The sequence below is a fragment of the Plecotus auritus genome, assembly GCF_963455305.1.
Source record: "Plecotus auritus genome assembly, chromosome: 7".
NCBI classification, from domain to species: domain Eukaryota; kingdom Metazoa; phylum Chordata; class Mammalia; order Chiroptera; family Vespertilionidae; genus Plecotus; species Plecotus auritus.
Genome location: NC_137774.1, coordinates 90,819,081 through 90,846,836, shown reverse-complemented (window position 1 = coordinate 90,846,836; position 27,756 = coordinate 90,819,081). Strand labels below are relative to the sequence as shown.

Sequence of the window (27,756 nt, the reverse complement as noted above, 5' to 3'; positions counted from 1 at the left end):
AGCCGGAGCCCACCCCGGCCGGGCCCGCTTTCTCCGCCTTCGCCTCCCGGGCCGGCGGCGGCTGCGGGCCAGCTCGTGGGGCCCGGGTCGCCCCCAGCCCCAGCGCCGCCGGGCCCCGCCTCCCGCCGAGTGCATGAGGTTGACGCTACTTTGTTGCACCTGGAGGGAAGAACGTATGGGAGAGGAAGGTGCGCGGGGTGAGGGCCGGGCTGGGCGCCCACCTGGGACCGGGCGGGCGGAGGCGCCTTCTGGAGGGAGCCGGGGGCTCGGGAGGGGGCCGGGCCCTGCCGCTACGGAGGCCGGGTCTGCCGCGAGGCCGCGCCCCTGCCTCCATGGGGTTGAGCTCGACCTTCCGAAGCCCGCAGGCCCCTCCCTGACACGCTCCCACCCGGTTTCCCCTCTTCCGCCCTGGATGGGCTGCCCTCCCGTGGGGAGAGCCCCTCCTCCCTTTCTTCCCGCCTTCCCCTGTCCCCCGACCGACGACCACCCGGTAAGAGTCTCAGGCACTGCCCCCCACCCCCAGTCCGGCCGTCAGCTGCGCGCTCTGCCCACCCGGGGCCTGCCTCAGGCCACCCTTACCCAGTCTAACCCTGTCTGGGAAGAAAGCGGTTCTAGGGAAGCCGCAGCCCTGGGTCCGAGTTGCCGTCTGGCGCCTGCTTGGCTCTGTGACCTTGAGCCAGGCGCTAGCTGTTGGGCCTCAGTTTCCCCGTCTGTACAGGTGGGGGCCGCATAGTTGCCTCCCCCCCACCTCCTGGTACCGGTGGTTGGGGGCCAAATGGGCAGAGTCCAGATGAACCTCCAGGGAGTCCTTGGCAGTTTGTTGAGGGCCCGCACTCCCTCGCTCCCTGCCAGCAGTATTGGCCGGGAGGGTGACTAATCCCAGCCTCCTCTTCAGCCCCTTCCCCTTACTGGGGCTCAAGACTTGGGACTCCACCGCAGTTAGGGTATGAAGACCAGGCTCCCCCAAAACTCCCCCAGCCCAGAGCAGGGTCAGGTCTCCTTCCCAGGGTTTCCTCAGCTGCACCATCACATAGGCCCACCTGCTCCTGACTAGGCAGACCCTCCAGCCCTGCCATCCACCTGGCTGCCCGCCAGGCCCCTGAAGGCCTACTTGGAACAAGGGCCCACCTCACCATCGCCCTTCTTCCCCTACCACAGGTCCCTGGGTCCTCATGGAGGCACAGGCGGTGGCCTGGGAGCCTGCTGTGTGACCCAGCAAGCCTTAACCTCTCCAGGCCTCAGTCTCCCCATCCGTACAATGAGGAAGGGCAGGCTTCGGGGATCTTCCAGGGCCCACCCCAGTTCTAACCATGCCAGGCTCCAAGGATGACTAAGCATGCCTAGTGGCTAGCTTGTGGAGGTGCCAGGCTTCCTGGAGCAGGTGTCTGGGAGTGCCCAGCTCTGCAGTCTCAGCCTCTGGTCAGGCCAGGACATAGCCAAAGCTCATTTGGGGCTGGCCCCTCTGGGCTTCCTGCCCTTCCCCTCCCAGGGGTTTCAACCCAGGATGCACCAGTCCAGCCCTGTCTAATCCCTACCTGGACTTGAAGGGTCCTCTTAGTTCCTTTTTCTGGGCAGGCAGGGGAGAAAAGGAGTTGTGACAAGAATGTCACCCGCTGCCTTATTTCTAAATCCTGCATCTTACTCCCCATTTACCTTGAGTTGAAGAATGCTGTTGCTGGAGAGTGGACATCTGATCCTCTTCAGTTTATAGATAGGGAAATTGAGATCTAGAGAGTCTTGGTAATTTCGCCAAGGTCTCAGCAAGACTCTCAAACCTGCCTCCTTTCTCCTTTGGCACAGTGACTGCCCAGCCTGGGTGCTGTGTGTATGTGTGAGTGTGCACACGTGTGCATGAGGATTTGTGCAGGTGCATGTGGGGTCGACAGGGCAGGCTTGGCCTGCACTAAACGGGGCCTCCGCTAAGCATGATTCCTAGCTCCCTTACCACCCCTGCAGGAAGCGAGTTGCCCGTGTGTGCAAGCTGCGGCCAGAGGATCTATGATGGCCAGTACCTCCAGGCCCTGAACACTGACTGGCACGCAGATTGCTTCAGGTAAGGTGGGCTGGCCAGGGGTGGGGTGCCCTAAGCAAGAACCACCAAAGATAAGTAGCTAGGCAAGCATTCTGGGAGAGCTGTCTACTCCTCCTGGTACTGTTTCTTGACTTCCAGCAAGTCTTTGGCCTCTGTTTCCCCATCTGTTAAATAGGCACTTGGACTAGAGATCCCTAAAGGCTGCTCTGTTTTGTCATTAGATCAATGGTTGGCAAACTGCGGCTCGCAAGCCACATGCGGCTCACAAGCCACATGCGGCTCACAAGCCGTGGTTTGCCGCTCTGTTGACTAATGAGTTTGCCAACCACTGTTCTAGACCTTTTAGGAGAGGAGAGGAGAAACCTGTCTTTCCACCAGTATTACTAAGCCCTGCAGCAACCTAGGCAGGGGGAAGGGGGGAAAGCAGTGTACCCTTGCCTTCTGGGTGCTCATGCTCCAGGGGAGGAAGGGAGACAAACCCAGGGGAAAGTTGGGCCTCCTTCACCAGGCCAAAGGCTGGTTGTGAAGATGCATAGCCCAGTATGCATAGCCCAGACACTAACTCCCATGTGTTGGAGACAGGGGCCAGGACTGTGACTGAGCACATGGGCAACCCAATAGGGCCATAATTAGAAGCAGGATCAGGGATAGCCTTAGAGTTGGCGTTAGAGCCAGAGTTGGGGTCTCAAAGGATGTGAGGTTTCTCACATGGGAAGGAATTCCAGGCAGGAAGAAATTCCAGGCAGAGGACCCAACAGGTGCAAAGGGTGGAATGGTTACAGGGCCTGGCTCAGTCAGTGAACAGCCAATCAGGTGGAAATGCATTGCAAAGGAGGGAAAGTGAAGTTGGGAGTCAGAGTATCCCAACTAGGGTCAGAGTATCGACCACCAGCTGATGGGGTTTATTTTAGTCAGTGGGAACCTCTGACAAAGTTTTTTTTTTCCTTTTTAAGAATAATGTCTAACATTTTCTACAGTTTAGTAAGGGCCAGGCACTGGTGTAAGGACAGTTAGATATTGCGTTGTCTCCATTAACTGAGACAGAGAGGGGTTAATTCTTTTAACCAAAGTCATGCAGCCAGTGAGTGAAATGAATACCCACACCACTGGCTAGTGAGGCCAGAAGACAGGCAGGCACCATGCCTGTTCCCTGGCAGGTGTTCAGAAGGAGGTCTTCAGGGCAGCAAGGGACTCTCAGTAGGCAGAGAAAACCACAGGCACTGAGACAGGGAGGTGGGACAGCGTGGGCAGTTGAGGGAACTGGAACAGCTCACTTGGTTGGCATAGATTGAGTGGAGGGATGCAGTGAGGAGGCAAACCTGTGACTGATTTGTGAAGGGCCCTGAACATCAAGATAAGCACCTTCTGAGTGTCTAGGGAGCCAGCAGAGGGATTCAGAAAGCAGAAAGCAAGGGAGGGACGTGGGCAGAAGTGCTATTGAAAAGTGCCATCCCAGTGGCAGATGGTAACTTGGCAGAGAATGGACCGTCACAGTAGTTCAGGGGTCTTAAGGCCTGATTTAAGACCGTGACTAAGAGTGGAGAGAATTGGAGATTTAGAAGGGGCAATGTATGGCAAGTTTTAGTCATATTAGCCACTACTTATGAGCACTCTTTTAATGTCATTTCATTAAACCTTCAACATAAGGTTTGAATGAAGTACCATTATTTGCCCAGTTTGTATGTGAGAAATGGAGGCTCAGAAAAACCAAGTAACTCACTGAAAGTTGCAACAGCTAGAGCTGGGACTTAAACCTATGTCTGTCTCACCCCAAATCACTGCAGAGTTGAAGAGGTGAAGGGTGTTGGGTTGGGGCTGGGGGCTGGTGAATGGCAGGCGCTGAATTTAAAGTGGTCTGGTTTTTACCCTGGTGCTGGGAAGGGTAGTGGTCTGTTGGCTCTGGTGGAGTCAGGGGCTGGGTTGGTGATGAGTTGTGCCCTGTCCCTGTTGAATTAGAGGTGTGGTGGACTATCCAGGGTGGCAGTGCCCTGCCCAGAGCTGGCCGAGGTGGTCTGAGGCCAGTCAGGTGAGAGGGCCAGAGAGAACAGCCTGCTTAGGGCTGGCACTGAGATGCCGGGCGGGGGGAAGGGGTTTAAGATGGGGCCAAGAGAAATCAGGGGAAGAACTTCAGGGGCCTCTGTACCTCTGGTCAGGAGGGAGATGGAGCCTTGGGAGACATGGGGAAGGGCCATGAGTACAGCTGTGGAAGCCACAGGAGTAGAGGAGTGGAACAGAATGCATGGAACCTGGCTTTGAAGGGCCCCGGCTCTGCATAACCAGGAGAGGGGTGAAGGCTCTGGTGGGGGCGGTAGGAAGGAGGCATGTTTGGGCTATCCCTGGCATGACAGGCACAGAGAAGGCTCCCACAGTGAGGAGAGCCCGTAGGTAGTAAGAGCCGCAGGTCCCATAGTGTGGCGTGCATGAGTGTTCTGACCCTGTGGTGTGGTTCTCCCAGCAGCCCCTAAAACCAGTGATGCCAACAGTGTCCGCATCCCATGACAGCTGGAAAGCAGTTCAGACAGGAGTCACTGCTTGCCTGGTCCCCATGGCTAATAGGCAGCCAGTCTGGCTCTCAGTGGGATGCCCAAGGCTCTGATTCTGTTTGGTTTCTCTCTGGAAGCTTCTCAGTGCCATGAGCTCTGAGGCCTTGCCATGGGAGAGTTCCTGTGGGCATACAGGATGCCTTCTGGCATTAATACTGGGGGGTCATTGTCACCCCAGGTCCCCCCTTTCTCTGTTCCAGGCACCCCATCCCTTGTAGGCCCCACCTTCTGGAAGGTTATAGCCACACCTAGAGTGGTCCAGGCTTCCCTTTGGCCCAGCTGCTGCCTTTGGGAGGTCCCTTCCCAGCAGCTTGTGCTCATGAGCCATGGGGCTGCTGTAGCTCTGGTAACATCCCCCCAGAGGCTGTGTGAGGAGGGTGAGCATGCAGCTGGCACTGTGGTCGGAGCCTGGGCCAGAATGCAGCCTCCCCCTCTTTGGGGGACCTTTCAGGCAAGGAGGACAGATTGTCCATGAAAGTTGACCTCTGTTCTCTTGGGGGCAGCACCGGAAGCAGCAGCTACTTTGAGCTTGTCCCTGTCCCCAGAGAGGCCCGAGCCCTCACTGCCTTTAAGTGGAGGCCAAAGAGCATGGAGGATGCCTTTCTCGGTGTGTAGGGCTGAGGGCAGAGGGACTGCCACAGCCTCCCTGCCTGCACTAGAGTGCCAGCAGAAGGCCCTTCAACTGCTTCCTGTTGCGGGCTCAGACCAAGTCCTCCAGCACCCACATTGCTTCATTCTCCTCCCATGCTGGTGGCCACGCTGGCCCCACCCTCTGAAAGCCTCCAATCCTGAGTGCCTGGAGTAGGATGGGGAAGCGGCTGATCGGCCCACCCTGCCTGTGCACTCCCCATAGGCCTCCAGAGCCCCTGGAGCTGTGGGGAGCTGCGGGGAGCTGCAAAGGATGCTGACCTCAGCCCCGAGAAGAAGGCACTTCTTTAGAGGGGCCAAGTAAGTGGAAAGCCCCTTCCCCACCTGTCCCATACCTCAGGCAGGTCCCTGGTGTAAGGTCTGGGACTAGAGGCAACTGTGGGACAAACCGACCTGGGTCCAGGCTGTGGGGCAGGAGAACTGAAACTCTGGTCACTGTTGGCCGCCTGTTGAGGGGAAGCAGGCCGCTGCTGAAGTTTCTGGCCTTTCTGGTACAGTTTCTCCATGAGGCTGATCCTCCAGCTGCCCTTCCTTCACCTCTGATGTCTGGGGATGTGGCCCTGGATAGAGTGTACTCATGGGAGGAATGGACCGGTCATTGCAGAGGTTGCCACTGCCTCTCAGCCCAGCTTTCTCATGCTTTCCCCAGTGGCTGAGCCTAGCTTTATCTTCTCTCTCACGGAGGGGTACCCTGTTCGGGGAAGACAGACAGCTATCCTCTAGGACTTCCTCTCTGTCTGACCCTGGGCCATCTCTGTACACCCTTAGTACCTGGCACTCCTCTCTTGACATCCTTTGTGGGAGCAGGGGCATGTGAGGGCACCCCTAAGAGCCAGGCCTGCCGGCCCCACCTGCCTCCTCTGGCTCCTGGCTGGATGTAGACCTGAGGAGTGAAGAGATGGACAGGGTTAGGGGCTCCTGAGTACCTTCCTTTAGCAAAGGTCCACTGAGGCCACAAGTGCTAGCCACCCAGCTGCTGTGTGAGCCTGGGCTAGATCCCCTATCTGAGATGGAGGTCCCCTGCCCCCTGTCTGAGATAAAAGGCCCAGCTGGGGTGCCCTGGAGCAGTTCTGAGGATGCTGGGGGTGGAAACTGCTCCAGATGGAGTGCACAGAGCAGGTCTCTCTCTGGTGGGAACCACCTATGTTCTCTTTGGGGCTCTGTTTGTGGATGCCTGGCCGGGGACCTCAGAGCCCCTGCAGGTTAATGGTGGGCCAACAAAGACTGGCTGTGCAGGCTGGGGAAGGGGTGGGGGCGGGGGGCACCTAACCAGGCCTCAGAGCAGGTTTCACGGAAGCGGCGACCAGGTTGCGATTACACTTACGGAGCCCTTGGACGTCAGTGTGGCTGTGGTCGTGTGGTCGGGTCTTCCAGGGCTGTAGGAGTTTGTGAAGGATTAGGAGTTTGTGGGAGGGAGAAGAGCATTCCCTCTCCTGGAGGAAGGCAGCTGCTCCTGACCAACCCACCCACCCGAAGTCAGGCAGCCCCCACTTCCTGAATCCTGGCAGCCTGGGAGTGAGGGGGAGACTCCTGTGGTGACACTCCTGTTACATCGTGATGTGCCTGCTCCGTGGCAGGGTGAAGTGAATCACTGATCAGTGCAGAGCGTGGGGGGCCTCCCCATGGTCATGGTGCAGTGTCTGCACCGCCTCTTTGCAGAACCCGCTTCTCCAGCACCTCCCCCCCACCCCTTCCGCCTCCCCCCCTACCCCTTCCGCAGTGAGATGCCCGCCCCCTGCGGGGCCCAGGGCAGGAAGGGGGGGTGCGGATGACGTCATGGCTCTGGTCCAGATGCTGCTTCCGCTGCCTCCTCTCACGTCCCAGGGAGGTTGGTCTCCCGAGTCCCTCCCTCCCCACTCCCCTCTTTCATAGGGAAATGGCATCAGACCCCCATTCTGCATGCATCTTACTTCCCACCCTGTTTCTGAATCCAGGCATTTTGTGCCTTCCCTGCCCTGACCTCTCCCCACCAATCACCCTCCCTCTGGCTCCCAGACAATGGAGAACAGGCTGGGTCCCTTAAAGGGACAGTGTCCCACAGCACTCTTTGCTGCTGCCCTCTCCCTCTTCATCCCCAGTTCCCTAGTTAAGGAGCAGTCAATGAAAGCAGACTGTGTAGAGTGGAGGGTTCCCTGGGGTCGGGGATGTCTCACTCAGGATCCAGTCTTTCCTGCCCCCTCTCTTCCGAATTGTTTCCCTGCTGAGCCATAAGCTCTGAGCCTGGGTCCTTCTGTACCGGTGTGACCTTGGCACATCACCCAGAGAGCGCAAACAGCCGCTGGACTGGATGGATTCTCTTCATGGTGTGTCCTCTGGCCCCTAGGACCCTGGGTCAATCTTTTGAAAACATGCCCCTGAGAACTCACTGGGATCCACATTTCTGCATTTGCTCCTCCTGATTTAGCTGGGCTGTGGGTGCCTACTCCACTGGGACAGACACTTGGGTGGAAAGAAGTTTAGCTCCAGGCCTGTGGGATGACACCAAGAAGCTAGTAAATCATTCCTCTCCATCTGCTCTTCAGGGGCCCCACCAGCTGGGCTTCCCTAATAGCCCCTGGTGATGGGGCAGGGGGATTGTGGCCCTGATGATCCTCCATACAGCAGGACTGCTCTTCTGAAGGAAGGTGTGGGGCCTAAGGCTCTGGTTGAGGTGGAGGGAGGGACAATGCTGTGCTGCCCCTTAATTCCTCTTGTGACTGGCAGCACCTGTAGGCCTGACGGGTCTAGAAAACCAGCAGATCCTCTGTCTAAACTGATCCTGCCTGGTCTCTGCTGAGCTGAACTCCTGCCTCATACCTTAGTATGAGCAGGGTTCTCAACCTTTCTAATGCCGCGACCCTTTAATACAGTTCCTCATGTTGTGGTGACCCCAACCATAAAATTATTTTCGTTGCTACTTCATAACTGTAATGTTGCTACTGTTAATGAATCGTAATGTAAATATCTGTGTTTTCCAATGGTCTTAGGCTCTACAGCAGGTTGAGAACTGCTAGCAGGGTCGCCTAAGACCATCGGAAAACACAGATATTTACCTTACAATTCATAACAGTAGCAACATTACAGTTATGAAGTAGCAATGAAAATAATTTTATGGTTGGGGTCACCACAACATGAGGAACTGTATTAAAGGGTCGCGGCATTAGAAAGGTTGAGAACCACTGCCTTAGTGGAACCCGGAGCAGCTTTATGTGACGAGCAGTTCCGATGCTCTGAAGCCCATCTGCCTTCTCTAAAATGAGGATGTCCATGCCTGCCTCATGGTGGCCTATGAGGATTAAGTAAATTTAACCAAGACAGTGGGAAGGTGCTAGCTTAGTAGGTCTTCACAGCTCCAACAGGTCACTTGTATATACGTCAGTTGGCTCAAGCTGCCTCCACATTGCTTGGGTGGGGGCAGGGGAGAGGGAGAGGGAGAGGAAGCTGTCTAGAGGAGTGGGCCCATGGTTTGTTAGGATCCCCAACTCAGTCCTGGGCTCCCTGGTTCCATTACACTCTCCATGACCAAGAGCTAGTCACTTGCCCTCTCTGGGCCATCTTTCTTACATGATAAGGGACAGGGGCTCAGATGAGCCAGATACTTGGGGTGCAGAACTGCTCTGGGTGGTTGTGCAGGCTGTGCACTGCACAGAGACTTCTGGCCAAGGAGGCTGAATCCATCCCTGACTCCACTTGGTAAGTAAGCCCTGTGCTCCAGTGCAGGCTGTCTCTGCCCAGAGGGCACACCTTTTTGTAATTCTCACAAAGGTGCCTATAGACTGACCAGACCCAGCTGTGGGAGAGGGTTGGGCGTGGGCCATGCTAAGCCCCGGCTCCTCTTCCGTCCAGGTGTTGTGAATGCAGTGCTCCCCTCTCACACCAGTACTATGAGAAGGATGGGCAGCTCTTCTGCAAGAAAGACTATTGGGCCCGCTATGGCGAATCTTGCCACGGATGCTCGGAACACATCACCAAGGGGCTGGTCATGGTGAGCACCCCCTGCCCCACTTGCATGTCTCACCTGGTGTGTGTGTGTCCGTCCGTGTCCTCACAGGTTTTCCTGCTCGAGATCTCTCTCCCATCATCGCTCTCATTCTTCTTTTCACTGGTTCTCTAATTCCCCCATGCCTTCTTAGCCTGTCTGTCTGTCTGTATCCCTCAGCCCCCTGCCTTTACTAGTAGAGCCAGCTCTGCCCAGGAGCTCAGCAGCTGGCCAACTAGACCCTCAAGGTTTGTTTGGGGTTGCCCTTCTAAGAGAAGGTCGAGGGGAGGAGATATGGGAGCTGAAGGGGCTACTAAGTTGGGTTGTCCCCCCACCTGCCTTCCAGGTGGCGGGGGAGCTGAAGTACCACCCAGAGTGCTTCATCTGCCTCACGTGTGGGACCTTCATTGGTGACGGGGACACCTACACACTGGTGGAACACTCCAAGCTGTACTGGTGAGTACCCTGGCCCCTGGCCCAGTCTGCCATGCCCACCTGTAGCACAGGTCTCCCATACCAGGGCCCTTTCCCTACCTATATGGGGCAGTCATTAATAAAAGTGCTTCGTAGGAGTGACTGGGAAATATGACATGAGAGTCACACTGAGAAAGCCTCAGATTTCTTATTGTTGTATTACTGGCACCAACTACTGACTCTCCAAGTTTAGGGCCCAGTCTGCATGCAACAAGACCACCTTCACTTCAGACAAATTGAGGGGTCCCTAGGCCACTCCCACTTCAGACCAGCTGGTTACAGATTAGGAGTTCCCACAACCCCCTCAGGTTTGATAATTCACTAAATGACTCACAGAACTCAGCAAAGTTCTATAATTAGGATTCAGTTTTATATAAAGGATACAAATCAGAACCAGCCAGATGAAGTAACACAAAGGGGAAGGTCCAAGAGGGTCCAGAAAGCAAAGGTTCTATGCATCCCCCCAGTGAGAGCAGGACGTGTGACCCCCACTCTCCACCGCAGCATCACCAGAGTTTTTATTGAGGTTCCATTATGTAGGCAGAATTGATAGAATCATTGGACACATGATTGGACTCAGTCTCCAGACCCCCTCCCCTTCTCAGAGGTTGAACTGGGTCAAAGCACCAACCTTCTCATCACAAGGTTGGTCTTTTTGGTGACTAGCCCCATCCTGAATCATCTTGTTAACATAAACTCGGGTGTGACCTGAGGGGTTCCGGAAAAACAAAGACGCTCTTATTCCAAGGCTTTAGTCCAGAAACGAGGGACAAAGACCAGAGAAATTTTTTATTATGTAACACGATAAAACTGGATTCAAGGGCAACATGGCTTGATCCCAAATGGACTTTTAATGACTTACTCCTGAACTGGACTTAAACCCAGGCCTCTTTCTGGTCAGCTTATACTGCGACAAGCGAGTAGGCAAAGCCAGAATGACTGAGCATCAAGGAGGGGCAAGGGCAGGGCTGCACATGCTCAGTTTCTGCTCCCAGTCCCATCAGGCAGCTAAGATCCTCCCCCTCCCATGGGAAGCAGTCAGGGTGGTGGAACTGGGACTTGGGGGTGGGGAGATGCTGGTGACTGCTGATGCTCTTTCTTCCCACTCTTTGGGTTCCCACTGCCTGTGACTCTTGCAGCGGGCACTGCTACTACCAGACTGTGGTGACCCCCGTCATCGAGCAGATCCTGCCCGACTCCCCCGGCTCTCACCTGCCCCACACCGTCACCCTAGTCTCCATCCCAGCCACAGCTCATGGCAAACGTGGCCTCTCAGTCTCCATCGACCCACCTCATGGCCCACCAGGTTGTGGCACGGAGCACTCCCACACCGTCCGCGTCCAAGGGTGAGTGGCTGGCCTGCTGAGGCTGCAGGTCTTGTGGCTATAGCCACGGATGTTTTAGATGGGGAGCCAACTCTGGGACTGGGGGCTCTGAAAACGGTAGCACGAAGGCCCATATAGAGCCCAGCTCTGACAGCCTGGTATACCAGATGCCTAGTTCCTCTAAAAACCACTACACAGCCCTAGCTGGTTTGGCTCAGTGGCTAGAGCATCGGCCTGTGGACTGAAGGGTCCCAGGTTCGATTCTGGTCAAAGGCACATGCCCGGGTTGCGGGCTCGATCCCCAGTGGGGAGGGTGTGCAGGATGCAGCCGATCAATGATATGCTGTCATCATTGATGTTTCTATCTCTCTTTCCCTCTCCCTTTCTCTCTGAAATCAATAAAAACATATTTCAAAAAGTAAGTACGTAATAATTTCTTATTGGATCCACATTTGATCCAATAAGAAAGAAAAGTAACCAGGTCAAGAATAAGTGAAGGAGGGAGCCCAGGGATATCAGCAGAATACTAAACGTAGCCATGCCTTGAGGGCAAATCTAAATTGGGTGAACTTAAGCTTCAATTTTCTTGATTCTTTATTTTTTTAAAATATGTTGTTATTGATTTTAGAGAGGAAAGGAGAGAGATAGAGAGATAGAAACATCGATGAAAGAGATACATTGATCGGCTGCCTCCTACACACCCCAAACTAGGGATCGAGCCTGCAACCAATGTATGTGCCCTGATCAGGAATTGAACCAGGACCTCTTGGTTCATGGGTTGATGCTCAATCATTGAGCAGCACCAGCCGGGCCTTAAGCTTCAATTTTCAAGTCCTTTCATGGCTGGGTCTTTCAAAGCCTTGGCCTGCTAAGGAAGCTAGTCTAATAAGAAAACTGCTCCCTCCCCCATTAAACTTTGGACCCCAAAAGGGCTCTCAAGGTAAGGATGAATGAAATAAACCACACCTTCCATCAGTTCACACCCCTACCCCCCAACTCCAAGAACTGTAAAATAAACTGATTTGAACCTGAATGGAAGGGGAGAGGGAATCTAAGAATTTATACACTTGGGATTGCAAACCAAATTCATATGTCTGGGTGGTTCAAAAAGCATTAAGACAAAATTGTAAAAGTTTAAAATGCTTCTTCCCTGCTGATGGTGCTCCCAAGCCCTTTACAGAATCAGATACAGATCCTTTCTGAAGAAACCCACTTCCAGGCTTCATGGAATTTACTTAGATAAGTGTCTCAAGGATGATGAGCAATTCAGTCAAAAATCACTGAACATATATATAAGAAAGCAAGGCATTGTGAGCAAGAGTCAGCAGAAACAACAGAAAGCAGAACCAGACCTATAAAACCTTCTGATATTGCAATGATCAGAAACGGTATAAAATAATTACGCTCAATATGTTCCCATAAAAAAGAGATGCCTGAAAAATGAGTAAAGTAATAAATTTGTAAAGGAACCAAATATACCTCTAGAAATGAAATATATAATTATTAAAACGAAAATATTAATTCAAGCATTTAACAATACAGTTTAAAACAGAAGAGAGAAGCAGATACACAAAAAGATAAAAACTGGGAAAGAGAGGTTAAGACATATGGAGGACAGTGAGGGGATCAGGTCATCTATTTGGAATCCCAGAAGAAGAGAGAACCAATGGGAGAGAGGCACTATTTGAAGATGTAATGGCCGAGAACTTCGTAGAACTGATAAAAGACGCCAATCCACAGACTCATGTCCAGTAAATCCCAAACAGCAAAATAAAAATAAATCCACCCATGGATCACCCCATCTAGTGAATTAGTACCCTAAAGGCAAAAGAAAAGACTTTCAAAGTGGCCACAGAAAATGAGAAATTACCTTCGAAAAAGTTCAGTTGGACTGACAGCTGATTTCTCAATAGAAAACATGTAAGCCAGAAATCAGTGAAATGATATATTTAATGCACTGAGCAAAAAAATAACCATCAACCTAGAATTCTATATTTGAAATATCCTTCAAGAATGAGGGTGAAATAGACATGGTAAGGCAGGCAAAACCAAGATTTGGTACTAGCAGATCATCCCTAATGAAAATTCTAAAGTATGTAGAGAAGGTCTGGGATGCCAGGAGGAATGAAGATTAGGGAGCCAGCTCACTTACAACTCACTGTGACTTTGAGAAGCTCCCTGTCCTCTATGGGCTTTGGGGTCTTTGAACAATAAGGAAGTTGGACAGTTGGGAGCCTTGTAAGATTTCTCTGAGGAGTTCATTGACTCCTTGAGAAGTAGTTTTAAATGTCTCCCATGTCCCCACGTCTGGACATGAGAACCAAGTGCCAGCTTCCATTGGATTCAGTGAGCTTCCTCACACACCTGCTGGGTACCAGGCACCATGCCTAAGAAGTGAAGTTAGTACTGGGGAAGGAGGATGCTGGCAGGCTTGCCTTTCCATCTCCACCCCCACCTTGAGCATCAGCCAGGCCAGCAGCTGCCTTACATACACAAGTAAGCAGACAGACTGGTGAGAGAGATGGGGAAACTCCCAGACCAGCTGGTCCTTGACAACCAGGCAGAATTTTAGAAATGGAGAGCCAGTGGCACCTCCCCCGACTCCCTTACTGGCTGAGCATTCTTTCCAGACAACATCTGCTTTCCAATTTCTGCAGAGCCACCCCTTCTCAGAAGCTCCCAGCTTGCCCAAAGGCTGCTGACCGGATTTACTTGTTTTAAGCAAGTCTTAGTTGACCACTTTTCATTTTGTTTATAGCAGCATTTTAAGGAAAGTTTATCTCTGACCCAGTCCCCTGCTGCCTTAACAGGAGACTGAAGGAAGGGAGATGAGGAGTCTAAGGAATATATTTTTCAGGCTGTATCCATGAGAAGCTTATATCAATGAAAATGTATTCATTGGTGTGTGGGGTTTTTTTTCAACTTTTTATCTTGACATTTACAAATTTACAGAAAATTTGCTAAAATAATAAGTATATTGAACACCTATACAATCTTCATCTAGATTCATCAATTTTAATTTTTTGCCACATTTGGGGTATATGTGTGTTTCTCCCTCTACATTTATGTATGTGTATACATATATACTGATTTATGTTTATATATACACATATATGTACATATTGTCATTTACTAAATCATTTGAGAGTAAGTTACAGATATCATTGACCCTTCCTCCCTGCCAAAAAACTTGGACATTCTCCTAAAAATAAGGATATTCTCTTACATAATTATCAGTTGTAATTATATGTAATCATGCCACTTAGGAAATTTAATATTGATACAGTACTTTTATCCAGTATGCAATCCAGTTCAAATGTTGCCAGGTGTCTCAGTCCTGTACTTTGTAATAGTTTCCTAATCCAGGATCTAGTCCATGATCATGAATTTCACTGAGTCCTCATGTCTCTTCAGTCTCTTAATTTGTGACAGTTCCTCAGCTTTTCATTGTCCTCCATGATGTTTATGAAGAGTGCAGGTCAGTTGTTAAGTGGAATGTCCCTCCATTGGGTTTGACTGATGTCTCCTCTTTATTAGATTTAGGTTATGCATTTTGGCCTGATACCACATAAGTGCTGCTGTGTCCTTCTCTGTGCATTGTCACATGATGCCCTTTATTGGGGATGTCAGCTTTGATAAACCTCTCTGCTGTAAAGGATTTTTTTTTTCCCTTTCGTAATGTAATCAGTAAGTCATTTATGAGATTTGACTCTGTAAATATCCTGTTCCCAAGAACCTTTCACCAAATGGTGCTGGCATCCATAGGTGATTCTTATCTGTATTAATTATCTCCATGATGGCTACAAAATGGTGGTTCCCCTTCTGCATTTATTACCTGGCTTTCCAATATAAAGAAAAGCTCCCACAGGTATGAATATGCTCTTGATAATGAAATTTTTTAAAGAATCTCTTTTCCTTAAAGTCTTCAGTTTCCTCTCTATCTTATCACCTACCCTTCCCCACCTCAGGGCAGAGGTAAAGTGAGTATTCCTTAAAAAGCTTTTATGAAGACAAAAGGAAAACCAGGTAACACCAAAGAGTTAAAAGAAGCGATTAAATTTGGCAAATTGGCCATTCCATGAGTTAGCTTATGGCCAACTAATCGAGGGCGTCATCCCATTTCCACTCTGCAGTTGTGGCTCAGGGCAGGCCTCGAGCTCCTTCCTGCTTGATTCTGGAGAATGGGAGCCTTCACCTCATCTTTCAGGGCAGTTTGGGAGTCAGGTAGGAAGCCAGTGAATCCAGACCCTTTTAACACTCATGACATTCGTCTGCTCCAAGCAAACCAGGAAGTTCGGAAGATTGGTCTGTTGAACGGCAGCCCCTGAGCGCCTGGTGTGGGGCAGCAAATAGCTAAGGGAGTGCCACCTTTCTCCAGTTTCACACAGCGGAGACATCAGTAATTAATGACAGAATTCTCACCAAACCAGACTCCAAGTTCATTGCCATCTACTGATCACACAAGCTAGAACCAGATCACCTCAGTTTCTTCTCAGGGCTCTAGGGGACAGGTGGGCGGGCAGGAGTCTGACCGCTGCTCTTGCTCTGTGCCCACAGAGTGGACCCAGGCTGCATGAGCCCAGATGTGAAGAATTCCATCCACGTTGGAGACCGGATCCTGGAGATCAATGGCACACCCATTCGGAACGTGCCCCTGGATGAGGTATGGGTCCTGAGTCTGGTAAGCAGGATTGGAGGTGGTGCCTTCATGCCTGCCCCCACCACCTGGGACTCACCTGTCCACACACCTGCTCTCCCCAGATTGATCTGCTGATCCAGGAAACAAGCCGCTTGCTCCAGCTGACTCTTGAGCACGACCCCCACGACACGCTGGGCCATGTGGCGGGCCCTGAGCCCAGCCCCCTGGGCTCCCCAGCTCACACTCCCAGTGGAGAGGCTGGCAGCTCTGCCCGGCAGAAACCTGTCCTGTAAGTCAGCCCTGTACCTTGGTGTATCTGGGTACTTTCACTGATGCTGGGCCTTGAGATGGGACCTGATTCCCACCCTCCAGTCACTCAGTCTGTGAGGGAGTCAGCCCTGCAGAAAAGCAGGCCAGAAAAAGGTGCTGGGGACTATGAGAGGAAGGACAGGTAGTGCGAAGTAGGAAAATAGGTGGAAGCATCTCCCCCAATTGGGATTACAGAGCTTTCCAGGGTGTACCAGCGCCTTGGTTGCAAGGAGCAGCCCACGAGTAACTCAGGATAATGGGATCTTTGGGTATGGTTTGGGAGGGGTGGGTTCCAGGCAGAAGCTAATTGCAGGGCTTCAGATGTGGCAGGGATCCTTGGACCTTGTCCACCCGTCACAGGGCCTCACTGAAGGGTGTGGCAACAAAGAGATGTGTTTCAGAGACCACTCTGGTCCCCCATGTGGAAGGGCACCCAAGACCAGAGGTAGCTAGAGGGCTGTTGCAGTGGTCCAGGTTGGGGGTGCCCTGTACTCTCCTGCAGGGGGTGGAGGACATGAGGAAGAAACCAGAAGCAGCCTGGTCCTCACTGCACTTACTATGGGCCTGCTCAGGACTCCTGATAAAGACTTGGGGAAGGGGCAGTGGGACAGCCTTTACTCTTGAGAAATACTGATGCTGTGGTTATGTATTTCTTCCCCACCTGTGTTTGTCTGGAGCTCATGCCACCCTCTAAGGCCACCAATGTGGCAGGGCTATGGGCTTCTTGGGAAGGTCATCTTCTGCACCCCAGGACCCAAATGCTGGGAGACAAAGTGTTGACCCAGTGCCACCAAGCAGAGAAGCCCAAGGACAAACGTTCCTACCAAGGGCACCTGAACAATGGTGGGCCTCAAAGAGGAAGGCCAAACAGGATGGGACACCAGGTGCTGGCATCAGGATGGGGTGACAGTCTTGTGACCGCCTCAGGAGAGCTGCCCTGTGCTACCCTCTCAGAACGGATGATTATGCATAGACTGCCATAGATGGGAACATGACAGGCAAGAGGAAGGGGGCAGGCCGAGGCCTAGCCTCCCCCAGGGGGCCTCAGCCAGGTGTCCACCTGCCCCCGGTGGCACTGGGCATGTGTGTCTGTCCCCAGGAGGAGCTACAGCATCGACAGATCTCCGGGTGCCGGCTCACTGGGCTCCCCTGCCTCCCAGTGCAGGGACCTGGGGCGCTCTGAGTCCCTTCGCGTGGTTTGCCGGCCACATCGCATCTTCCGGCCATCGGACCTCATCCACGGGGAGGTGTTGGGCAAGGGCTGCTTCGGCCAGGCCATCAAGGTACAGGGCATGCCGGGCATGGACAGGCCAAGAGTGGGAGCAGGCAGGCAGGCGGGTGCAACCTATCAGTCCTACCTCTTCCCACCAGTGTCTCCAGGAAGCCACATGGAAGGGGCTTCCAGACTCCCTAGCCAGTCTCTTCCACCTGGGCCTCCTTGAGCTAGTGAGGGGAAGGGCACCTACTCCAGATAGACCCAGAACTTTATATGGAGGCGGTTGTTGGGAGGTGGCAGCTGGGAGGGCAGCCCAGCCACACCTGAAGGCCTCATACTGAGCTTGCCAACCCACTTGGGCTCGGGACTGCTTTCCCCTTCACACTCTCCCCAGCAGAGATGTGAGCCCTTCCCTGGCTCTCATGTCACGGGCTATGACTAGGCTAGAGGATTCAGGATTATACAAAAGGTACTGGTCAGGTTGCCCACATGCTCTTGTCCAGATAGGCCCTGGCCCCCAGTACTTATCCCTGGTCCCATTGCCAGGGGAGGAGTCCCTGTCAAAGCCACCATTCCACCTCCAGGAGACAGCCCAGCAGAGCAAAGACAGCTGGCCTCTGGGTCAGGCGGTCCTGGACCCAAGCCCAGCCACCTCCTTCCCTGCCAACTGGGTGACCTGGAGCCCTGCTAGGAAACCTCCCTGAGCCTCAGTTTCCTCATCTGTAACGGTATTAAGTTCTGCCACACTTGAGGGCCAGGACATCACATGAAATGTCCATGAAGATCTTGAAGCTGACTATCTCCCTGACAGTCCTGGGGTAGGGATGGGGCCTCGGCAAGTTGGGCTTAGAGCAGAGCTTCTGTCTGTCTATCTCCATGCCTCGGTGTCCCCACACAGGTGACACACCGGGAGACAGGTGAGGTGATGGTGATGAAGGAGCTGATCCGGTTCGACGAGGAGACACAGAGGACATTTCTCAAGGAGGTCAGTGAGTGGAACTGCCACACTCTCTTCACCAGACTTCTGATACATGCTGTGCCCCACCCCACCCCCCTGCCCTTTCCACCTTTGAAGGGGTGGCAGAGGGTCCCAAGAGGATGACACTCAAGTCAAACGACGAAAGTAGAAACAGTATCTGCCAGGAGGGCAAGAAAGGCAGGGCCACCCTGGGGTGGGGGAGCAGCGCCAACAAAGAGCACAGTGGCAGTGGGTGTGACATGAGCCCCATGGGGCGGGGAGGGTCCCCTGTCTTTGGCATTGTCTGTGGCCTCTGGTGGGACAGTGGAGGGAGAAGGAGACGTGTGCACAGCCTGTTTGTTCCCCGCCAGGTGAAGGTCATGCGATGCCTGGAGCATCCCAATGTGCTCAAGTTCATCGGGGTGCTCTATAAGGACAAGAGGCTCAACTTCATCACTGAGTACATCAAGGGGGGCACACTCCGGGGCATCATCAAGAGCATGGTGAGTGCTGGGCTGCCCCGCACAAGGCACCTCCCCTCTGGGCCTGAACCCTCTTCGGTGGGGTGAGCCTCTGGTCTCAAAAGACCCTCCCAACCCTGATTTCGGAATCCAGTAGGATTACTCTGACTCCATCTGAAGCGGGGAAAAGCTGAGGCTCAGAGAAGGGTGGCAGCTATGCTGAGGGGACACAGGCTGTTTTGAATTGGTCATCCTGCAGGGCCGCAGGCCAGACCCAGCCCACCTGCCACAGGTCAAACACCTGAGAGGCCCCTCCCGTGACCTCTTCACATGGACCTTTGTTTTGCTTCTGGTGAAAGCAAATCATTTGTACTGTTTGCCAGGTTCCATAAAATTCAGAACTAAGGGCTGGGAAAAAATTGTAAAGCCACCTTTAGAAGCAAAGTGCTTGGAGGGGTACTTCCATCGCTCTTGTGCTGCTGGCAGTGCCCCTGGGGTCCAGTGTCACCCTGAGACCCTGAGTTCCTGTCCCCTCCCGCGCCCGCCGCTGATTCCTCCCCCCTCGGCCAAATTACCTGGTGTTGCCGGAGTGTCACTGTGTGGGCTCCTAACAGATAGGACTTCTCAGAGGGCATTCTGTGGTCAAGTACCACTTAGGCTTCCTAACTGTGCTCTGAGTCTTTAATATGCTCTGATGTCCTCACCCTCCCTCTGGAGGTCTCCAGGGGATGAGGTGAGAGAAGAAGCTATTTCCCCAAATGACAGCCGAAAGCCCTGCTCTCCTGAGCGATATGGCTGGCCCATGGCAGGTGACCTCACTAGGCCCATCTATGATGGTTCATGAAAGTTCAGATTTTTAAAAAACTTGAAAGGATGGGATTTTGTAGAAGATAAAAAGAGCTTTTTTCTCAGAGGTGGCGCATCAGGAACTACAGAGGAATATCTCTCTCCTCCCCACCCCCACTTTAGTGTTCGAAATCAGTTCTGCTAGAACGTTGTTATGAATTATACACCCACACCCATTAGAAGGAACAGTGTGGGTGCAGAAGAGAGTGGGGTCATCAGACCCGCTAAGACACTTGCCCCCTGCCTCTCTCTCACCCCTTTGCTCCACCACTGTGGCCCTGTTTTGGCCCTTCCTGGCCATTGTCTCTCCGCCCCCAGGACAGCCAGTACCCATGGAGTCAGAGGGTGAGCTTTGCCAAGGACATTGCTTCGGGGATGGTGAGTAAGCTTTGGTTCTGACTTACGGGGTGTGGGCTGGTGATCCAACCACACTTATGAAAACATTCTCTCTGCTAATCTGAAATTCCACAAGGGATTTAGACATGAAAGCCACAAGGAAGCTTTGAGAGTTAACAGAGAGGACCGAATGGAGAATGGGGAGAACACCCCCAACCGGCCTGATGGGGGCGGGATGGGAGGTGGGAGCCTCTGGGGCCAGGGCTGGGGTCCTTCAGCGCAGCCGCCTCCTGACCTTTGTGCCCTCCTTCCCCAGGCCTACCTCCACTCCATGAACATCATCCACCGGGACCTCAACTCCCACAACTGCCTGGTCCGTGAGGTGAGCAGCCTGGGCCTGGGAGGGAGGGGACAGCAGGAGCCCTGCCCACCACACTCAGCCTCAAGGCCTTTTCTGAACAGGGGTCCCTGGGTAGGTGCCCCTACTCCAGCTTAGCCCGGCGGGGAGGGGGCAGCTCAAGGCCAGGAGGCAAACAGACCTCACTGTGCCATTTACCTGCAGTGTGGCTCCAGCTCTCTGAGCCACTGACATTGCAGGTTGTAGGAGGGTCTCACAAGTCAATGAAGGAAAAATGGATGTGTAAACCGTAAAGGTCCAGGCGTGTGGCATTCATAGAGAACAGCCCACAGCAGAGTGGCCAGGCCTACACCAGGCAGCTCTCCCGGCTGTGGGTCTAGAGTGGGGCCTGGGCACATGGACTGGGTCGTCAGGGCAGGCTTCCTGAAAGAGACTTTGAGGGGACATACTTAAGTGGGGTAGTGATTAGTCTGTCTGCAGAAAACAGAGGAGGGAGTGACTGACCACCCAACTGGAGAGGCATCCTGGGGCTGTCATAACAACGTGCAACAGACTGGATGGCTTAAAGTAACAGCAGTGTGTCCTCAGGGTTCAGGAAGACAAAAGTCCAAAATCAAGGTGTTGGCATGGTTAGTTCTAAGGGAAAATCTGGCCCCTCCTCTCTCCTAGCTTCTGGTGGCTGCTGGCACTCCTTGGCGTTCCTTGGCTTATAGCTACATCACTCCAGTCTCTGCCTCTATCTTCACGTGGCCTTCTTCCCTCTGTTATCTATGTCTTCTTATAAGGACACCAGTCATTGGATTTAGGGCCCACCCTAATCCCGTGTAACCTCATGCTAACTAAGTGTGTCTGCAAAGACCCTGTTTCCATGTTAGTTCACATTAAGGTTTCGGGTGGACATGAATTTGCTGGGGATATGATTCATCACACTACAGGCAGGATGAGCGCCCGTCTCAGAGGAGGAGTTCTCCAGACAGGTGTCTGTCCAGTGAATTCAGCACAGGAAGAGTGTCTGATGGTGGCAGCGGGACATGCAAAGACCCAGCAGTATGACATCCAGGAAGCCATGAGTTGCTCACTGTCGAGTGAGGGTCTCAGCCCCTGGGAATGTTCAGGCAAAGCAGGGATTTTCTAGGCTGTGGGAAACAGTGGGCAGTGAGCACAGAGAGGTTGGTGAGGCTAGATCCACTCCATGGACCTTCCAGGGAGCCAGCTTAGGCTGCCCCTGCTGGCAATGGGTATCACTGCTAGGTCCAGCCAGTGTGCTGGGCACAGTGAGAACAGGGTGACCTGTCATAGCCTCAGTCCCACAGCACAGCCCATCCTTGGAGAATCTGATGAGAGTTGTGAGCCTCCTGTCCCCAGAATCCATCTATGCACAATCAAACTCTTTGTCTACAATTTAGGGCCTCAGAATCAGTGATGGCCCTCACTGGTTTCCCTAGAGCTGTTCCCATAGCAGGATCTGCAGAACCCTGCACCATTTGATCCTGTGAGACTTACGAAAGTGCACAGTCCTGAGCCCCCCACCAGGCCTTCTGAAAGGGATGGGGCAGGAACCAGCACTTGAACAATCCTAATGGACCCTGGCTTTCAAGAACCACTGCCCAGGAGTCTGAGGAACCCAGGTCAAGACCCTTCAACTAACTTCCCACCTGGCATTACACCTGAGGAGATGGAGCCCTGAGAGGGACTGTGTCCTCTGAGGCCTCATCGAGGTGGGCCCAGGATACACTTCATCCCTTCGCCCATACGCCATCTCTGTAGAGTTTTCTCTAGGTGACTGTTCACATTCATGTTACCCCCAAAGGTAGCACAGAGTCTTTCCCTTCAGAGTAAGCCTGGCTCTAACTCACCTGCCTGGGGCCCTGCCCCTCAGCCTTGCTGTGCCCATTCCTCAGTGTCCACCCCAGCAGTGGCCAATCCTGGACCTGGCAAATAGGTTCCAGAATTCCAGGGCCCCAGACACCAAGCCTAAGAGGCTGGGCCTTGGGGCACTCGGAGGATCTCCCCAGCCCCCTGACTTGGCACCATGCCCTAGGGTTCCCTGCCTGACCCTCATCGCTCAGGAGACCCCATCCCTGATTTTACCATCTTGGGTGAACACAGCAGTCAGCATCTCAACTCTGCCAGGGTCCAGGCTGGGCCCTGGGAGGGGCTCCTACAAACCTAAAACAGTAAAGCCAGGGGCTCTGGAGCCCTGGGTTTGAATCCAGTCCTATCATTGACCAGCTGGGTGGCCTTAAGCAATTTTCTTAACCTCTCTCGGCCTCAGTCACCTCATCTGCAAGGTAACATGTACCAGATTGTTGGAGAATTAAGAGATAAATAATAAATAGGGGAGTGGGGCCACACTGGTATTTTCTGAAGCTTTGGGCAGGGGTTTGGGGAAGGAAGGCGGTCCCTACCCTGCACACGAGCCCCTCTGAGCTATGGGGTTACACCCCCACCAGCAGCCCCCAGGTGTCAGAGGTATGTTCTCTGGCTGTCTGTGGATTGGTGTGGGGTCCAGGCTAGGAGCAGGTGGCTGGTGGTGGCAGGAACATACTCAGTGTGGCCCTGCTTCCTAATCACCCCAGAACAAGAACGTGGTGGTGGCCGACTTTGGGTTGGCACGGCTCATGGTGGATGAGAAGACTCAGCCTGAAGACCTGCGAAGCCTCAAGAAGCCAGACCGGAGAAAGCGTTACACAGTGGTAGGCAACCCCTACTGGATGGCGCCCGAGATGATCAATGGTGAGTGGGCGGCCCCACCTGTCATATCTCCCTGGGACCCATGCAGAGCTGCAGCCACCCAAGCCCTGGCCTCCTCAGCCCCTCTGCTTCCTCTTTGGGTCCTTTTCCCATTGTTGGTTTAACGAATTACCACACACTTGGCTTAAAAACACAAGTTTTTGTGTAGTTCTGGAGGTCAGGAGTCCAATAACTTAAGTCTCACTGGGCTTAAGTTAGTGTCAATAGGGCTGGTTCCTTGAAGGCTCTAGGGGAGAATCTGTTCCTTCCTCTTTCCAGCTCCTAGAGGCCACTCATTCCTCAGGTGGTGGCCCCTTCTTCCATCAAGGCCAGTAGCCTGGCATCTTCTCTCTGACATCTGTGTCCAGAATCACATTTCTTTCCCTGACTCTGACTCCCCTCACTCTCATAAGGACCTTTGCAACTACATAGAGTTCATCCCAGTAATCCAAGATCTCCCCCCCAACCCCCCACCTCAAGATCCTTAACTTAATCACTCTGCATAGTCCCATATAAGGCAGTGAATTCACAAGTTCCAGGGCTCAGGACATGGACATCTTTGGGGGCCGTTATTCCACCTAGGATAGGCCCTCTCTCTCCTACTCCCTTTCTTTTTTAATCAGGCCTGTAACACTGTGGTCCTGTGTATGCCTAGACCATGGATTATAAAACCCCTCCCTAGGCAGGTGGCATGCAAACACAGGGTCAGGACAGGCAGACTAGGGGTCATCTCAGCGCCAGCTCTGACCGAAGTTAACATAGCCCCCCAAATAACTTCACCTGTAAAGTAAGGCTAACAGTCCCTATCTTTAAGGGGTGGTGTGAGGATTAGATAAGGTTATAAACTAGGTAGCATTCGGTAAATGAGTGTCTATATTTATTGTTTTTACCATCATGAGGTAGATGGTATTCTTCCCATTGTACAGATGAAGAAACTGAGGCTTCGAGAGTTCTGAAGGTGCTGTAACAAATTACCACAAACTGGGTGACTTAAAATGAAAGAAGTTTATTCTCTTATATAAGGTTCTGGAAGCTGGAAGTTTGAAATCAGTGGAGCTGTGCTCCCTGCAGAGACTGTAGGGGAGAGTTCATTCCTTGTTGCTTCAGGCAGCTGTCTTGGCATTCCCAGGCTTTAGGCCACATCATTCCAATCTCTGTTCCCATCTTCCAATGGCCACCGCCGCCTCTTCTGTGTGTCTTCTCTTCTGTCTCTCTTACAAGGACACTTGTGATGGCATTTAGGGCTTGCCTGGATAATCTGGGATTATCTCATCTCAAGAACCTTCACCATACCTGCAAAGACTCTGTTTTCAGCAAAGTAGCATTCACAGGTTCCAGGGGTTTGACATGGTTATCTTTCAGGGCCACAATGAAGTCCATGACTCGTCTGGAATCATACAGCTTGTCAGTGACCAAGCTAGGCCTGGTACCCCTTACCCAGGGCTCTTGTCCTCACCACCACCCGCCCCCCCCCCCCCGCCCCCAAAAGTTTTCTCAGCCCTGGTAGGGTCAGGGGCAGAGCATCTTCCTTCTGGTCATGACCTGCTGGCCAGGGCATCCATGTGGTTTGCCAGTCCCTGGTCCAGCATTCCTGCCAGTTGGATCCCTGGTCCTGCCTCACTTGCTAATAATCAGTTTCTTTGTCTAGGCCGAAGCTATGATGAGAAAGTGGATGTGTTTTCCTTTGGAATCGTCCTGTGTGAGGTAGGTCCAGGGGTGGGCAGCAGTTGGCATCAGGCCCGGTGGCTCCTCTCCACTCCCTACCTTCCTAGGCTGCAGTCTAGGGAGGCTCCTGGGAACTGGGCTGTCCACAGCAATTTGCATCCAGGCCCAGTGTAAACTCCCCTCAAATGCCTCCTGGGTGGTACCCAACCCCAAGGGCCCCTAGGTAACTCCTGGCCCTGTGCCGGACAGATCATCGGGCGGGTGAACGCTGACCCCGACTACCTGCCCCGCACCATGGACTTTGGCCTCAATGTGCGAGGCTTCCTGGACCGCTATTGCCCCCCAAACTGCCCCCCGAGCTTCTTCCCCATTACCGTGCGCTGCTGTGATCTGGACCCTGAGAAGAGGTGAGTGGGGTAGGGCGCGGCCTGGGCAGCCTTGGGGTGGGCTGGTCCTCAGCAGAGCCAGAACCCACCATCCCTCTCCCCTGACCTGTCATCCCAGGCCCTCCTTCGTGAAGCTGGAGCAATGGTTGGAGACCCTCCGCATGCACTTGGCCGGCCACCTACCACTAGGCTCACAGCTGGAGCAGCTGGACAGGGGCTTCTGGGAGACCTACCGGCGTGGCGAAAGTGGACTGCCTGCCCACCCCGAGGTCCCTGACTGAGCCCAGCCCACCCAGCAGCCCCTGTCCCCACTCCAGAAAATCCACCCTGCACCAGATTCCTCTGCAGGAGGCAGCCAGGTGTGGAGGCTCAGCAGAAGTGGGCACCCAGACCCCTCCCCATCACTAGATCCTGACTTGCCTCCTATCCTGTGGGCTGTGGCCCTGCGCTGTCTCTGCCCCCCAGCCGCAGAGTTGGCCTGGCTGCATACACACGATCACCTCACCCTGCCTTACCTCTGTCTCGGTGGGGTTGCCCCCTCTTGCTTCTTGCATGAGCTTGAGGGCCCATGTGAATTGTGCCCCATCCCACACCCCACCGCCCTGGCTATCCTGCACACGCTCCACCTGTCTGCAGCTCCTCCAAGGCCTTGCTGGAGACCAACTTCAGACCATGCCCTGTCACGGCTGAGTACATAGGAGGGGGTGTGCCAAGGGAGCAGTGTTCCCAGGAGCCATAAGGGAGTCTGGGGCCTATCACCACCACACCTCCCCCCCCCCGAGGGGTGTCTAGGTAGTAGCAGGTATTGATAACCATCCAAACCCCCAAAGCAAAGAGACGTCTGCTCCTGTAGGGGGCATCCCTGTTGGCGGGGCAGCAGCCCTTCTTGCTTTGGGTCTTTTTGTTTCTTTATTAAAGCCACTTTAGTGAGAAGCAGGTACTAGGCCTCAGGGCAAAGGGAGGATCCCTGGCAGAGTTGCTGGGAGGAGCAGCAGAGGAAGGTTGGGTAGAGCGGACGAGGCAGGTGTCCACCAGCATCCCAGCCCCCTGAAGTTCATCTCGGCGCCCCTCCTGGACCTCTCCCTGAGGCTCCTTACCAGTAGCTGGAGCAGCCCCTGCCTCTCCCCGTGCCCCTCTGTCCTCTGGGTTCTTTCTGTGTAATCTATTTTTTAAGAAGAGTTTGTATTATTTTTTCATACGGCTGCAGCAGCAGCTGCTGGGGGCTTGGGGTTTTATTTTATGGGCTGGTGGGGGGAGGGCCATTTTATCACTTTGCCTCAGTTGAGCATCTAGGAAGTATTAAAACTGTGAAGCCTTCTCAGTGCACTTTGAACCTGGAAAATAATCTAAACAGGCCCACGGGACTGCGACTCAGGGAGGTGGGACAGTCACCTCCATCCAGGAAAAATCATGTTCAAGGAACAAAACCCAGACTCAGAACAATAAACTCAATTCTGTGCTCCCCCCAACCCCCCCAGATCCTGCGTTGCAATGTTTGTCTGGGGGCCCTAAGGAAATAGGATGAGAACGAAGCTTTGTGATTAGAAGTCTGGTGGGAAGACAAGAATTGAAGCAGAGTGGAGAAGGGTGGAGGATGCCGAGGGCTGGAGCAGAGGTGGTGGCCAGCAGGACAAGTGAAGACTCCCAAGGCTGGGTTTGGGAAGGGGAAGAACAGATACCAGTGAATGTACTGCTCTCATTTTATGTTTTCTTCATAAAATATAAAGGGTTCAATCAGGAAAACAGAAACCACACTAGTTATTTCAAATATAGGGCCTTTAATCTAGGGAATGTTCACACAGCTGTTGAAACAGTGGCATTTTAAGGAAAGAGGAAGTGACTTTAGTTATCTGATGTTGTACAACAAAATCACCCCTTAAACATGGTGGCTTAAAATAACTGATCACTCATGGCTCACAATTTCTGTCAAGAATTTGGCAGCAGCAATTAGGGGGTGGAGGGGGGCATCTGTAATACTTTCAACAACAAAGATTTAAGTAAAGGATTTGGGAGTAGTTTGGGTGGGTGGTTCTGGTTTGGGTTTCTCCTGAGGTTGGTTGGGTGGTTTTGGTCTGGGGTCTGTCCTAAGGTTTCCATCAGATACTGCCTGGGGCTTCAATCTTTTGTGGAAGTGGCTGGAACTGGAGGATCCACTCACATGGCTGAAAGTTGGCTCTGGCTGTTGAGGCCTTGGGCTCTTGTCCACGGGGCTCCTTGAGTGTCCTCATGGCATCCTCTAGGGTAGTGGTTCTCAACCTCTCTAATGCCGCGACCCTTTAATACAGTTCCTCATGTTGTGGTGACCCCCAACCATAAAATTATTTTCGTTGCTACTTCATAACTGTAATTTTGCTACTGTTAATGAATCGTAATGTAAATATCTGTGTGTTCCGATGGTCTTAGGCTCTACAGCAGCCGTCCTCAACCTGTGGGTCGCAACCCATAGGTTGAGAACCACTAGCAGGGTCATGAGGAACTGTATTTAAGGGTCGCGGCATTAGAAAGGTTGAGAACCACTGCTAGGGTGAACATCCCAAGAGAGCAAAATGGAAGTTCCACTGCCTTTTATGACCTCGTCTCAGAACTCACACAGCAACATTGTCACCATATTCTATTGGTCAGACTGGCCAACCCTGATTCAACATGGGAGGGGCCCACACAGAGTCACTAATACCAAGACCAGAAGGGATCACTGGGGGTCATCTTGAAAGCTGGCCAGAAATCTGCAGGGAGGGGCCCCATGAGACCAGTGCTCAGATTTTGATGTGTACTGGGGAAGGGTTGGATTCTAAGTAGTTGGTGCTGGAACTTTAGGTGACAAAATGGTCAGTGCTGGAGCTAAATGCCTGCTACTGATGACTAGTGTGGA

General features: G+C 53.0%; 1 protein-coding gene across 1 annotated transcript; it reads left to right on the top strand.

The window, feature by feature from the left end:
- LIMK1 (LIM domain kinase 1) lies at positions 1-26,210 on the top strand. Its single transcript, XM_080679628.1, has 16 exons — positions 1-188; positions 1,957-2,053; positions 9,049-9,187; positions 9,528-9,637; positions 10,795-11,001; positions 15,538-15,643; positions 15,742-15,908; positions 17,028-17,211; positions 18,043-18,129; positions 18,474-18,605; positions 19,728-19,787; positions 20,062-20,127; positions 22,683-22,839; positions 24,485-24,540; positions 24,751-24,908; positions 25,006-26,210. The coding sequence occupies exons 1-16, from the start codon at positions 134-136 to the stop codon at positions 25,166-25,168; spliced, it is 1,944 nt and encodes a 647-aa protein (XP_080535754.1). The 5' UTR covers positions 1-133; the 3' UTR covers positions 25,169-26,210.
- Positions 26,211-27,756: the final 1,546 nt, after the last annotated feature.